Source organism: Excalfactoria chinensis, chromosome 14 (assembly GCF_039878825.1).
Source record: "Excalfactoria chinensis isolate bCotChi1 chromosome 14, bCotChi1.hap2, whole genome shotgun sequence".
In the NCBI taxonomy this organism is placed as follows: domain Eukaryota; kingdom Metazoa; phylum Chordata; class Aves; order Galliformes; family Phasianidae; genus Excalfactoria; species Excalfactoria chinensis.
This window is the reverse complement of record NC_092838.1, coordinates 12,311,354-12,325,816: the sequence shown is the minus strand read 5'-3', so window position 1 is coordinate 12,325,816 and position 14,463 is coordinate 12,311,354. Positions and strand designations below refer to the sequence as shown.

Genomic DNA, 14,463 nt, shown 5'->3' with positions numbered 1-14,463 from the left:
GTCTATAGCTTTGTTTTTCCTAACTTTTCTTCCTGGTGTAATTTAAAATAAGTGTTTATGAAAGAAAGGTGTGGAAGTTCCACATTGCAGGATGACAAACTGTGTACATTCAGCTCATGTTCCTGGATTCTTGTAGCTCAGTCTGAAGGACAACAAGCTTAGAAAGTTGGGGAATTCCAAAAATAGAAAAAAAAAAGTTGACTTAGAGCAACTTATCTTTTATTTACCATAATTGTACTAGGAATGCAATATATTCTTGCAGTTTCTCAGTTTACTCATATGAAGTTATTCTGTATTAAAATGTTCCAGAGAGCTTTCCACTGCATGTGAAATACACAGACACCGTACAGAAACTTTGAATATCTGGAATATCCAAATTTCTACTTCCTTCTTGTTTCCTTCTTCTGCACCAATCTCATTCTAGGGCAGAAAGCACTTGGTTTTACTGACCAGGGAGACCATGTTCTGTGCTTCCATATGAGGAGGAAGGACTGACCGACAGTGGTTTCGATACGCATCTTTACATAGTGCTGGCAGTACTGTAGGTCACCTTGCAGGTGTGGGTTTGAACTGTAAAATGGCTGGGAATGACCTTCCAGTAAGCATTATTCATAAGTTACAAAGATTACTGTATTTTAGCCATCTTAGGCACTTAGGATCTCTTAAGTAAGTGTAAGAAGTTTAATGCAACACAACTCAATTTAGAATAATACATTATTTTTCATCTGGCACCACTAAAGGTGACATTGCTACAGGAAAGAGCTGAAACACCAATTCCTGCCTTATTGCCCTGTTCAGTCTTCTGAAGACTGATTTTAATAAGAAGTGTATCTGCAAAAAACACAGGTTGCTATGCTAGCTATCAGGGAAAGGGGAAAAGGGACAAGTCTTCTAATAGCTCCCTTTACAGCTGAAGAGGACCTACTGGCTGGCGGGTGGAACACAGCGTCAATGGAAGAAGGATCCACATTGAAAATGAAAAAAAAAAAAAAAAAGCATATCAGTAGATTATTTATGATTCATTTCTGCTGTAGATGACAGGTAAGAAAACAGCACTATGGATTTCTGATGACTGTAAAGCCTTGCCATCCCATCCTTAAGCCCAACATCCCAACTGTGGTTAAAACAGGTAAGTCGTGGGGTTATTTGTTTGTTTGCTTTCAAACAGATCAGCTTCAATTATTAGTTTCAGTACTTCAGATGTTTCAATTTTTATTACACAAATTTAAACACTTAAATTTGCTGGCTGCCCAAAGCCCTCAACACTGGAAATCCAGATGATGGTACCTCAGCTTGTACTGAAGTATGAAAGCATTCCACTTAAGAAAATGTAAATAATTTCTCACAGATGCCTTCCACATTATCCCACCTTTATCTCGACATGAAGTATTCTATCAGAGAACGTGCTGGAAGAAATCTAGACTTGCTGCCTGGATTTTTCTTGCAGTAACAGTTTAAATAGATGATGAGAACACAGCCTTAGAGGCCTGATCCTGAAGGAGGCAGTGCTATCTCAACACAAAATGTTTAAAAAGAATTATAGCTGTGTAGAAAGCACCGTAATTTAACTCCCATAAATGTATTTTCAAGCACAATTCTGTATCGCCCCATAGCATGGAAGAAACAGAATTAATCTCAAGACCACTCACTGATACTTTCTACATGCAGACAGTATCTCACAGCCACACAGATCTCAACAGTCAGATTACTTGCATGGATTTTACCAACTTACAGAAACTGCAATTATACTTTCCCTGACATTTTTATAAGGTTGACTGGTTAATTCTTTTAACTTGCTCATGATTTCTTTCTGCCGCTTGAAATCAGCAACTCTTGTTTCCTGTAAACAAGTGGCAAAGCAAACACAGAAAGCTACACGAGGCTGTTTGCTTTTGGACTGGGAGCGGCAGAACAGCAAACAACGTTGAACACAGAATGTTAGCACTCTCACAGAAGTGGCTTCAGAACAAATGGTAAAAATGTAAGCAGGCACAGAGAGCTGTGGTCACCTCTCGGAGAGAGGCTATCCCTCAAACCACCTCCAGCAAAACCACTGAGAAAAAAGTTACTAAGAACAGTCCTTTTACATTAAGAGTTACAGAAGCAGCTAATGTCACACCACTGAAAATGTCCGACGTTGCCCTTAACTGAAAGAACAGATTGCCCATAATAGAAGGACAATTTATCCAGTTATTTTTGTCAAAAAGCAAATGAAGCTTTAAGAGATGTTGCCTCTTTATAGTTCAGTTGGTACTTATATTTTTTTTTATCAGAAATATTAATAATACTTTGATAACTTTACTTTTGTAGACTGAATAGTATCTTCTCAATGCTAACTAAAGGAGTACAAAACAAAGTGCTAAATTTTTCAGAAATTCAGAATATATTTTCAGGAAAGTATAGAATTTTTAGTACATTCATGTTTATGGCAGAAATGCCAAGTCAGGGCTTGAAGCAGTGATGGAGCACCTGGTGAGAAGGCAGGGCCAGTCCAGGGGAGCTCAGGTGCATACAATGAATGCATTGAGTGATCAGAGGGTAGAATCAGGATTAACCCCTTTGCAGGCCTCATTTAAGGGCTGGCAATGGAGGCAAAGGGATTTCTCTGGAGATCCGTGCATCCCTAAGACCCTCTGAAGGTAAGCAGCTTCTTTATTTCTGTGCTCACACCTGTTGTATTTCAGTAGATCCTCACTTGCTACAGCCTGGGACCTGGCTGCTCTGCTGTCATTGCTGTGTTTTCCATTGTGTTATAGCATTACAGTGCTCATGTAAAATTAATCCATCTTTGACTCTACATTTCCTCATTCAAAAAACTCAACTAGAATATTAATATGCAGCATCTGAGAACTTCTAGTGATGTTCTTGATTGAAGTGGTTTGAGTGGCCTGAGAAATAATGTGTTTTAAAATGATGTCATCTTATCTCACTGTGTACAATGCTCTTTTCCCAGTACTTTTCCATGTCATTTCTATGAAATGTCAGCAGGAAAACAAAACTGAAGTTTATGTTTTGATGTAGTTAAAAAAGAATTTAAAAACGCACTTACCTAACTCTTTAGAAACAGGTGAACCTGCTGATATATCCCCAATCTTTGCAAGACTATCGTAGTATGATCTTCCAGCCACTACCATAGCTTGGGGGGAGAGGAAAAAAACAAAACACAAAAATTGAAAGATTTCCTTCTTTCATTAATCTGTGGCACTATGAAATGCTAGAATCCAGGACATGTAGAATAGCAATGTGGCAAAAAGGAAATCCTACTATTGGAAATAGTTACTCAAGTCCCCATGCGACCTGCTAAGCTGTGAAACCAGGTGGCAACAAGACAGGACTCAAAAATATCTGAGTGAAGCTGCAGCCTGTTACTTAGTTCCAGCTTTCCCTTACATGCGTACCCTGAGCACTTTCAGCAATCAAACCACAGGCAATGGGTTCTTGTACACTTTAAGACACCTGAAGGTGTCACATTCCCACCCAGGAAGACACACCTGAATTAACACTTGGACACTCTTTTTTTTTTTTACTCTCCAGGACAATTTTCCCCTCAGCCCACAATTTTATTGCTTATCCTTCAATTCTAGCTGCAGGAGAAAAATAAAACAAAATAGGCCTTTATTATATTTTACTGAGGTTTCAATTATTCTCAGTTAATCATTTCTTAGTTATAGCCAATTTAAACAGCAAAGCTAGTTTTGCTAGAGTGAACAAAGCATGATTCTGGCTCCAGTGAGGACAGCAGTAAGAAACATATTCCCCTGTACCATGCAGTGGCTGCCTTGTGTCATCATGGTACCTAAAGATGATCTGCATTTTACAAATGTAAGGAATTATGAGGAAAAAACAGCCAGGATTGTATTGTAAATAGTGCTGAAGAATGCTGATTGATGTATATCTTTAAATTTTTTGGGGGGTAGTAGTTAATTTTTTACCCACAGTGCAAGCTAAGCAGACTCTTGCTGTTGACTTTAGAATAGCCTTTTCTGGGGAGAGATGGCATTGCCAATTTCAGTATTTTTAGACTTCTTTTTACTAGCAAAGGTGGAATTTTTGGTTACCCAACAGTGTGTTTGCTGAGAAGCCTCCAACTTTTCCAAACAAAATGGTTCTTCCTGAAGCCCGCCCTGTTACATCAGACAGCAGTAATTTCTCACAGGGATGCCACATCCAAGCTTTCCGAACAGAACTACGTTGCTGCTGCAGATAGGGCTATCTGCTACATATTTGTGAAGTGCTTATGTCATTCCAACTCCACCTATCTAACATTTCCTCAAGATAGCCTTGAGTCAATCTCACTTTCTAGCATAGGTACTGAGAAAGGGAGAATATGTGATTTTTATTATTTTTTCTTCCCAGGCTAATCAAACTAAATCAAGAACTCCATCTGTTTGGTCCCTTCACTATTGTTCTGTCTAGTAAATCTTACTTCTACAGAAAAGGACTTTTGACCATTAGCTTCAAAATACAGGAAAATGCATTATTAATCCATTAAAAGTTTTTGTAAATTTCGTGTTGTTGGAGTGCTTTGACTTCTTTGGAAATGATCTAGTAGTTGGTAACCCTGCCTGTTATGTGACTGTATGGTCTTGAAGGTCTCCTGCAACCTCAGCCATTCAGTGGTTCTATGAAAGCTGCACAATATTTCACTGTTTAGCAACAGGATATTGACTTCTTGTTACAGATCTACTTGTCCCACTCCAACCTTACTGAGAAACCACTAACCATGCGTGAGAGCCCCAAGGGGTCTTTCTCAACAGTTGTTGCAATCACTTACATAAAATTAAGCATTCATACTAGATATGCTTTCTCAACTAGGCTCAAAGGCACATTTGGTAGGCTGTAAAATGTATCAGCCTCCTTCCAGGACTGCTGAGATATACCATGAATTACTTATGACAAATTGAATGAAATTAAAAAGGGGGAGGAAAAAATAATAATAATTTAAAAAAAAATTATATATATATAATGTATCAATGGAAAAGAAGGGGGGAAAAAAAGATCCTCTCAAAAACAGGTCTAATTTTCAGCTCAACATGAAAATGTTTGCTATTGCTATTTCTGGTACTACCTATAATACATAAACTTATTTGCTAATGAATGAGCTTAGTTTTTACTGCAAACAAATCAACATTTCCTTATTTTCATCTCCATCAGGCTTTGTTTTTTATCTTTTCCTCAAGTCTGGTCTGAAATTTGCATGAAGAGAAATTTCAATGTCTGTTTGGCAATGCATGACTTCTGCAGTATCACGTTTCTCAGAGTACTGCATTACACAGAAGGGAAAGACATGTCACAGACTTTAAGGAGGTGAAATTGGGGGATTTCACATTGCTTTAATATGATATCAAGCAGCTCAACAGGTCTGTGGAAATGAACAAGAGCAAGATCTAACAGGTCCTACAGTACGAGCTTTGGGAATCTAGGGCCCAGGCTCAGAAAGCAATTTCTTATCTAAATAGCTTCTCAGCAGATGATAATGAAAGTATACGGAGTATGAGAGACTATGCCCTTAGATTCAAATTTATTGATTCTGATTTTTGGCTCCATTAGGAAGATGGTTTCAGTTTGAGTATGGATAATAAAATAGTTAATTCACTCTTGGAACTCATACTTGTTGCTCTGTTCATATGGTTGTTTACTTGGCAGTGAAACGTGTAGCAGAGGAGGAGCAGATGTAAGGATATGTATTTATATAACTATTCTTTTTTACATTTATTACAATTCTAGTACATGTAACTTATACTCTACGGTTATTTATACTTTATTTTCAGGGTTGTGGGTTTTGTTGTTGTGTGTTGTTTGCAGTAGCTCAGTGCAAAGCCTTTGAGATGCCGCTCCTGCAGAATACCATTTGAATTCAGCCAAAATCCTACTTCCCCCTCCCAAATTAAGAGACATATATTTGTGCCTTTTTTAATAAATGCATGAAGTTTAACATGGAATTTAAGCTTACACACAAACCTCATAACCAATATGAGAATTAATCAAATGGAAATTGAGCATTATTACTAAAGATAGCATTTCAAAGACTTACCATTAACAGCTTTTTCATAATTCTTTCCAAGGTTGATTAAGTTCCGCAGTCCTGGATTGAATTGTTCCATAACATTCTAGGAAACAGAAAGTTCATGTTACAGCTAAGGCAAGTCAGCAGTGGATGAAAGCATTTACCTCAGTGCCACTTGGTTATGTGCAGAAAAGTCTGTGGATGGGTGAAAAGTAGAAGACTTGGGAGGGAGAAATGAGTACGTGATGGAAGGGAACTGAGCATTCATGGTCAACAAATTCTTAAAGAATGAGGCTTCACTGGGGCTCAGGAGGAATCAAATTGTTTATAACATAGGAGGGTGCTGAGAACACAAGGAAAGTTTGCATAGATCTTCCTTTTATGAGAGGTGATGGAGAAAGAACTGTGAAAGAAATGAGTTCTCCACTAATGGTTCTCTAAAGTCAGAGAATAACAAGGACTTCCTGATAATGGTGCAGGTTTGAGCACTGCAGGCCCCTCCCATATAAATAAATGCTGGGAAATACCAAATACCTGATTAGAGAAGACTGAGAGGGCTTTTTTTTTTTTTTTTTTTTTTTTTTTTTTTTTTTTTTTAAACACACTTTAAAAAAAACTGAGAAGTCATCCAAGTTACAGGTAGCATTTAAGGGAAGTAGTTCTCTCTGTGTTCCTCTTTTACGTTTGAAAATGCTGCTTTTTATTAGGAGAACAGCAGTTCTTTCAGGAATAAAATGAAAATGGTAGCCTTGTTTAAAATGGTTCTGAAGATTCCAGACCTTCCTAACAGAACTACAGCCATGACATCACTCTTGAGGTTTTATACGATCATGAGATCCCTTGAGACAGAATTCTGTCCTTCTCACTGTTCTTGTGATGCTTTGAAATGGCATGGGGCCTGTCCCTCTGGATACCTGGATGCTGTTTACACAGCAGGACTTTCAAGTTTGAGGAATTCAAAACAAACACTTTTTGTTTACAAGAAATAAAAGACACCCGGCTGTGAAATAGTATCAAGCCGCTGTCTGTTCCACAACTAACAGAATGTAATGATTTCTATTTACTGCATACATGGACCCAGAAAGCACAGGAATGCCTTTGTGTGTTTTCAGGAAAGGTCATTCAGATTGAACCTTATTACTTTAAAGGTAGGGCTGTGTGTGATGAACTGTCAGTGTTAGAAAGCAAAGAGTGAACTTCAGATTCCACCAGTAATATCTTAACAGTTAGGTTGAGTAAAACACATCAGAAATGTACAAAGAGGGGGGAAAAATGCAAAAGAAACAATGAAAATTACATATACTGAATGCTCTTGGAATGAAAAAAGATGTTTTCTCCAATTTTCTTCTGGGTGTGAACATTATGTGAAAATAATGTTTTCAGTATTTATTTCCTTATCACAATATGTATTTTATCAGCACCTGTATGTGTGAGATTGCTGGATCTGGGTAAAAATGCAGATTCACATGCAACAGTCTGATGGCACTGAGGGACTGCATCCCCTTAAGAAAGGGCTTCACTATTGGCTTAATGTCCACACTGTTGCTTCCCCCAGCTAGAGAGCTAATTTTGACAACATACGTTGTCATTCTGTGTCTAAGTCACTGAATTCCTACCCACCCAAATACAATCGCTGCAAGTAAACTTCCCTGTTGTCCCTAGGCTCTCGGTCTGCACTAACTCAAACCACATCCAGAAATCATTTGGGAACATATGTTTCAGGTTGGGCCAACAATACCAATGGCCATTCTGACAGCTTCACAGCATGGACTTTCAAGCTCCAGCATCTTGGAGCACTTCTCCTCTCACCCCAGCTGCTTAACTGGCTGCTGCTGTGCCCCAGCTGGCACCATGCCCCCCACCACAGATCAGGGACTCAGAAGGGTCCTCTGGAGATCATCTAGTCCAGCCCTGGGTGCTTCTATTCTAGGGGCCACATTTCTTCCTTTTGACAGCTTTCTGCTTTTCCTTCCCTAAGGAAAGATGGACTAAGGAAGATGTCTGCTGGCATATGGAGTAGATGAATCATGAGAGTAGAATGGACAAATTATGGAACTGTTTTAGGATAGAGAGCCCTCTGTTCTAGGATGTGGGGGAGGAGAAGGGTGTACATGGAAAATGTGCATACACATGGCAGGTAAGAAACCCAGTGCCACGTCAAATCTCCACCCATTCCTGCTCACTCCAGCCCCCCCCCCCAGCAAGCAGTTAGAAGCCTTAATGCCACCTACCCCATTATAATAGTAATGTCATAATTACTGACCTTGACATACTGATTTTTTTGAATTAGTTTCCTAACAATCCTATAAAGATTCAAGTTCCCTTGAAATCTTCTAATGCAGACTTCAAGCAGTGACTGTACATGCCTCATTTAGGAGGAAGTGAGAAAAATCCAGGAAGAATGCCCTCAGCAGCTCCCCGCCCTACAGCCGAGCCCCACAGATCTATTTTCAGTCGCTGAATTAAGACATACCAGGTAGTCGTGTAGAGCAGCTATTGACCGTACTGTGGAAACACAACGCGACTCAGCAGGGAGCTCTTGGGGAGAGCTCCAGCACATCACAGCTGCTCTGTGTATATGTGAGACTGCTGGGAGCAATGAGAAAACACTGTGTAGCTCGATGCCTTCAGTGCCTGGAGAGAGCATACACCATGGATCTTTTCTCTACTAGACCAAGCAGCCTCCAGAAGTTTTTCAGTCTCTGTGCTGCCGCAGTGGTTTGTTGTTAGCAGAAGTATCTGACCAGTTTCTATGTGGATGCCTCTGAATCAGTGAAAAGTTTTGCAATGGAAATTTCTCTTTTGGTCTTTGCTTGATTTAACATAGGGCATGCTTAGCTGACCCTCCCAGCACTGCGCAGGGCTCATCTACTTTCCTCCTAAGGGTTTGTGTTTGACAGACATAAACCATTTTTCCCTTCTCCCTGCTAAAGACAATCTAATGAAATAATCTTTAGTTGATTTTTCTTCTCTTCAGCATGACAGAGAAGAACAATGTGTATTATTTTTTCCTTACTAGAGGCTAGATTCTGAGAGCAAATGAGACCTGACCTTGCTTCCAGAGCTCACTTTTTACACAGCTAACAAGTGCTGCAGTCTTCAAAGCAGTGCCATTCCAGGAAGTAATGTCTAGAGTGCTTTTTCAGAACAGGGAACCTGGCAACTCCCTGTTCAGGAGATTGGTATTGCCAGGACATTTTGCATCAGTCCTTTTTAACTCTGGCCATTCTATGACCAGTTAAAATGGTAGTCATATTCTGCTGAACTTCAGAAGTTACACAGTTTAAAAAGATGTTCAGAAATCAATTTTTATGACTGTTAATTTTCAGATTGTGACTGTTTCACAGCTTCCTTTGTTTGCTGTCTAAGGAAAATGCCGTGAAAATGACTGGGGCTGAACCCCAGGGCTGCACTGCTGCACAGTGCAGACAGATCTGAAAACTTACAAGTAGATCAGAGGAACGAAGGATTTCTGACCAACAGGACCAATAACTTAAAATTGTCCTAAGTGTTAGATAACTTCAAATCTTATCTGCCATGGTGTACAAAGACAGTGAAATAAAACCTTTGTCTTAACCCAACTGGACATGACAAAACAGGAAAAAATAAGCTGAGAAAGTAGTTCACGTTGGCTGTACAGGGAGTAACACAGCCTAGGCCTCCTCATTGTCAATGTAGTGTCCTATATTCCAGTGACACACTAGCTCTTGTGAACAGAGTAATTAACTGGAAGAGAACAGAAGGCACGTGATTAGATCCTACAGCTTTCTATTATTTAGGATGAATGGAAATGAAGGGAAACACTTTTAAACAGGGCAACTGGAAACATCTTTTTATGCAGATGGTATCAGAGTTGGCACAATCTTCTGAAAAGGAGCTGAAGAGGAAAGTATTCTGATCACTCAAGTCAATAAACCATCATATAACCCGATATGAAAGTTGCTGTGTGCCCTTCGCCTCCAGAAACCAATGTGTTAACCAAGCTGGCATAAAGGAGCTGCCTGAAGAGGAACAAGCTGCATATTTCCACAAGTTGTGTATAAGCATTATATCTTCCTCAGTTTCTGATAGCCACATAAACAACGTTAATCTTCAAAACAAATGACAGCCATTGTCAAAGTGCCTTCCTGTAAATGTGCAGCTTTGCTTTTGACTTAAAGACACACCTAGCAGAACAATAGCTCAGCAGGTACGAGTGCTCCTGAACAATGCTCGGACTCCATATAGCTTCAAGTTTACATCCTGCAGGCACTTTTGCAAGAGCGGATAACAATGTATTCAGCTAGAAATCCAAAATGACAAAATGAACACGGAAAGGTAGGTCTAATGTTAATTGTATGACTACCCCTATAGCTATTCATAGCTAACCTTTGTATCCACACTTATAATGTTGCTCATGTTGTTCACTCAATCAGAAAAAAATGGCTTTTTTTTTTTTTTTTTTTTTCTTAAATATTTTGTGTTGCTGCACTAGATCTGAGAATCTACTTGAGGAGATTCAAAAAGCCCTATGGAAAGCATATACCAACATGCTCTCTTTTGTATGTTATTACATCTCATTCCCTGCTTTAGCTGTTGAAATCTGGGGGAAAGAAAAGCTTTCAAAAGGGCCGGACTGAGCCCTCAACACAGCTCATGTAAAGCCACCTCAGTTGTACAGCAGCTTAATATTGTTTTAAAACAGGTCTAACAGAATGGAAGACAATCAGGATGACTGTTCATTCAAAAAGGCCAATTCTTATGACTAATTATTAGTCAGCTTTGTGTTTCTCCCATCAGTATGCTTTGAATACAAATATTTCCAGTTTATGAATACGTTGCCCAGGATAGAATACAAGTAAGGTCAACATAGATAATTTGCACTAAGCTAGAATTGGGCTCTACAAACACACAACCTCCCAGGGGCCCCTCTTCCCCCAAATTTGGATTTACACTGCAGTGATTCAAAGCAGCACCGTCCTGCTGCATGCCATGGGGGGACTGCAATTCTCCTAAGGCAGGTAGTTGGATGGCAAAGCTTTTTTAAACACAGAAATGGGGAAGTCTGGGTTTTAAGCTGAGTAGGTCAGAAATATCTCAGTGATGAAGCAAGCTTGCTGAGACAGTTCTGCATGGCTCCACTCAATCAGCACAGCACTGTGCCCCATGGAACAAGCACATCATACGCGTGGTGGAAAACGAACATTTCTGGGTAAAATCTACAATCACGTAGAGAAATAAGTCTTTGAAATGCAAGATTTTCAACACATGTGAATTATCAAGCATTTCAGAAGCCTCACCCCAGAGGGGTGACGTGAGCTTTGGGCACAGCCCTCAGAGCGCACGAGCAGAACAGCGGGCCCATAGCTCAGCACTTCCATCTTCTGTCCCCTTTCCCCCGCTCTGCACGTGTCACAACCCGAAGCCAGCGTTCCCCCACACAGCAGGGAAAAGGAAACAGCACCGGCTGCGGTGACACAGCGAGGAGTGTCCGGGGTTACAGAGCGGCGCGATCCGTGTGAAAGCCGGCGACGTCCCCGCACTGCGCAGTGCGGAGCTCCCAGGGCAGGGCAGCGTCACGGCGCTCCTCCTGACTCACCGCCCCCACGCCCTCGGGCTTCATTTTGCACGTGCCATTCCTATCGTGCATTAAAGTGATTCTTCGGGTGTTACATAAAAGTGGCCTTCGTTTTTGGTGTGCGCACATACTTGTGGGTTACGTTGTTTATTCAGGCAGGTTAGCTAAAAAATGTTGAGGTATTCACTTTCCCATGTTGTTGCCAACAAAAAGGATGACTAAGATAAAAGTACGAAGGCATTACTTTTAGCCACCCAATGCCTTCTGTCCGTGTATTTGGAAGGTACACATAACACGGGTTACTCCGTATTTAATAAAGCTGGTGGATTATCATCGTAAGAAAACAGAAAGCAATGGCAAACATGCCAAGCAAGGCACTTGATTTCATTTTCTGCTGTTTTTCAGGTTGATCTTTGGAGAAGCTGAAAGCCCACATAGTGCACAAAGATGCACTGCTCTGAACTGGTTTTGTCAGACCGAGGCCTCTTACAGGTAGGAGAAACAAAAACCACCGCTGGTTTTATTGGTACAGGGCCGGTGTTTTTAGTGCTGTGCTGCCAGGACGGTGTGCAGCAGTGACACAGATCGGATGGGATAATGCAGAGCATGAGGCACGGACAGAGAGGCGTTCCTTTGCTTTGAATGAGGGAGGTGTAATTGTAGTCGCAGCAGACGCTGAATATATGGGATAATTCTCTCCGCCTTCCTGAATTATTTTCATCTTCATACAGAAGTAACTACTTTAAAATAGACCCAGATATGTTCTCTACCTGAAACAGCCTTCATACCTTATCTGGATAAAGTTTCATGTTCTAAGGAGGGCAGGGCAGAAGGGTTTCCAGGCCCGTGAGCACCGGCTATGTGATGCAACATACCAGACCTCTGGAAACACGCACAGAGAGGCACTCTCCATCACCATTCAACATGAACTTTGCATTTCTGTGTTCTCGATGGCTGTTTAAGTATCCCCTTGAATTAGTTAAAAAAAAGAAAACAAAGAAAGAAGGGGAATACTTGTGAGGAAGCAAGTACTGAGCACAAGGGAAGAGTTCTCCATTCTCCATTCCTTTAAAAGCTGTTTCATAGCACTCACACAGGAGATTTTTCTTTCCTCCGTAAAACTATTTTAACTACGTTCTAGAAGCCAACAGGCAGCGCTGGGCGCTCCTTCAGCACAGCCCTGAGCCTCTCTTCTGTGAGCTGTATTTACAGTCTGCTTTCCTGAGAATAATATAATGTGTGTTTGCTTATGGCCTTGCCGTGAATGTAACCGATATCACAAAGCAGCAGATTGTTTAAGAAGACCTTCACTAATTCTAGAGGACAACATTAATAGGCAAGGAATCCCTTTTTTTTCCACCCCTCCTCCCAACCCCCCAAGTAATTTTGCAGTAGTTGGATCCCTAATTCCAGAGAAATTAAGCAGAAAATACACCGCGGCCCCAGTATAACTGGACTTCCCTAAAGAGTAAAGTTGACTTAAGTGTACTGAAAGACAACAAAACAGTGAAGTTCTCTGGTCAATGCTTTCGGAGACCTTTAAACTGTAACAACGCCTTTGGAAATATGAAAACATTTGATAGTAAGCCAGTGAGGTCTGGTAAACAGGAAAACGGCCGAATCCCCACAAAGCCGCCTTTTGGGTTCGAAGCTGCAAATGCGCTGCAGCATTAAGTTCATTTGCATGATTAAATACATTTGCAAAATGAAATGCTTTCCATGGCACAACTGCACCGCGCAGAACAAAGACTTTGGATCCAGGACTGCTATTGCCACGCAACCAAAGGGTAGGATTTTTACGGGCAGATTTTTAAGGGCATTTTGCCCGATTAAAATCGGTGTGCTTTGGAATGTTTGCGGAGAGGAAAAGTCCAAGTGACTACCGCCAACATACAAAATACTCCCCATTCTACTAATAACTCGGCATTAGAAAGTTTAGAATCCTGCCAACGTGAGGCGGGCTGCCGTCTCCAGCAGGCGCTGGGTTGTCCCCACAGAGCGGGCGATCAGCCCAGCGCTCAGGCCAGCAATTCGCTCAGCCTTCAGGCCCTGCCGGGCGCTGTCCCGCGGTGAACGACCATGAAGCAGCAGCCGTCGGACACGCTCTGAGGAAGCCGCTCTGCGGAGTCGCGGCTTTCTGGAGAAGTCGGAGCGGCACAGAGGAAGGCAGGCAGTCCTGATGCCCGCGGGGAGGGAGGGAGGGGGGGGGGGAGGTTGGCGGGGCAGCAGCCGCAGCTCCGTGTGCCACCGCCCCGAGCTCGCGGCGCGGAAGCGATGGCCGGGCAGGCTCCGGCGCACTGGGATGGGCGAGATTACTCATAACACGAGGATAAGGAGAAGCTCGCTCCCTTTCCTCGCTCCCGGCCCAGCCTGCCCTTCGGCCCCCGCCGGCTCTGCCCTGCGGAGAGGCGCTCCCCCCCTCCCGCCCCGCACCCCCACAGCCGCCTGGCGGCCCCGAGATCCGCCCCGTCCTGAGGCGAAGCGGCCGTCCCTCCCCGCGCCGCACTCACTTTGTAGGTGCTCTCCGTCAGCTTGTTCACCTCCTCGGGGTCCCGCGACATGGTGCCGGCGGGGACAGCCTCGCTCTCCGCACAGCGCTTCGGCCGCAACCCCGCACCGCCGGAGCAGCCCCAACTTCGCCCTCCGCCGCTCAGAAACTGTCAAAAACTTGCGGAACCAGCCGGGCAGCGCCGCGGGGCGGGACGGAGCTCCGTGACGTGACGGCGCGGGGCGGGGCTCGGCACGCGCACCTCCACCTGAGGCACCGCCCGCGGCTCCGCCCCGCCGCCCTGTGGGAGCTCCGGCCTCGAGGTCGGGGACTGCGGAGCGCCTCGGCCCCAAAACGCGGCCTGAAAGAGCGCCTCAGGAGGCGGCTGTGCCGTTGTAGGTAAACCCTTCC

The 14,463-nt window shown here is 42.7% G+C and overlaps 1 protein-coding gene and 1 long non-coding RNA gene across 3 annotated transcripts in view; one reads left to right on the top strand and one right to left on the bottom strand.

Annotated features, from left to right (window-relative positions):
- Positions 1-14,253, bottom strand: part of BAIAP2L1 (BAR/IMD domain containing adaptor protein 2 like 1) — a 34,532-nt gene extending 20,279 nt beyond the window's left edge. The window contains exons 1-3 of the mRNA XM_072349331.1: positions 14,075-14,253; positions 6,035-6,110; positions 3,050-3,136 (exon numbers count right to left, since the gene is read on the bottom strand). Of these exons, the coding sequence (XP_072205432.1) occupies positions 3,050-3,136; positions 6,035-6,110; positions 14,075-14,125 (214 nt within the window). The 5' untranslated portion in view covers positions 14,126-14,253. The remainder of the gene's footprint in view (positions 1-3,049; positions 3,137-6,034; positions 6,111-14,074) is intronic.
- A 99-nt stretch (positions 14,254-14,352) lies between these two features.
- LOC140258885 (uncharacterized) overlaps positions 14,353-14,463 on the top strand; it is a 36,148-nt gene continuing 36,037 nt past the window's right edge. Inside the window, exon 1 of one of the 2 annotated variants that reach the window (XR_011905312.1) lies at positions 14,353-14,451. This is a non-coding gene — a long non-coding RNA (uncharacterized lncRNA). The remainder of the gene's footprint in view (positions 14,452-14,463) is intronic. The other variant, XR_011905311.1, reaches the window with a different exon arrangement.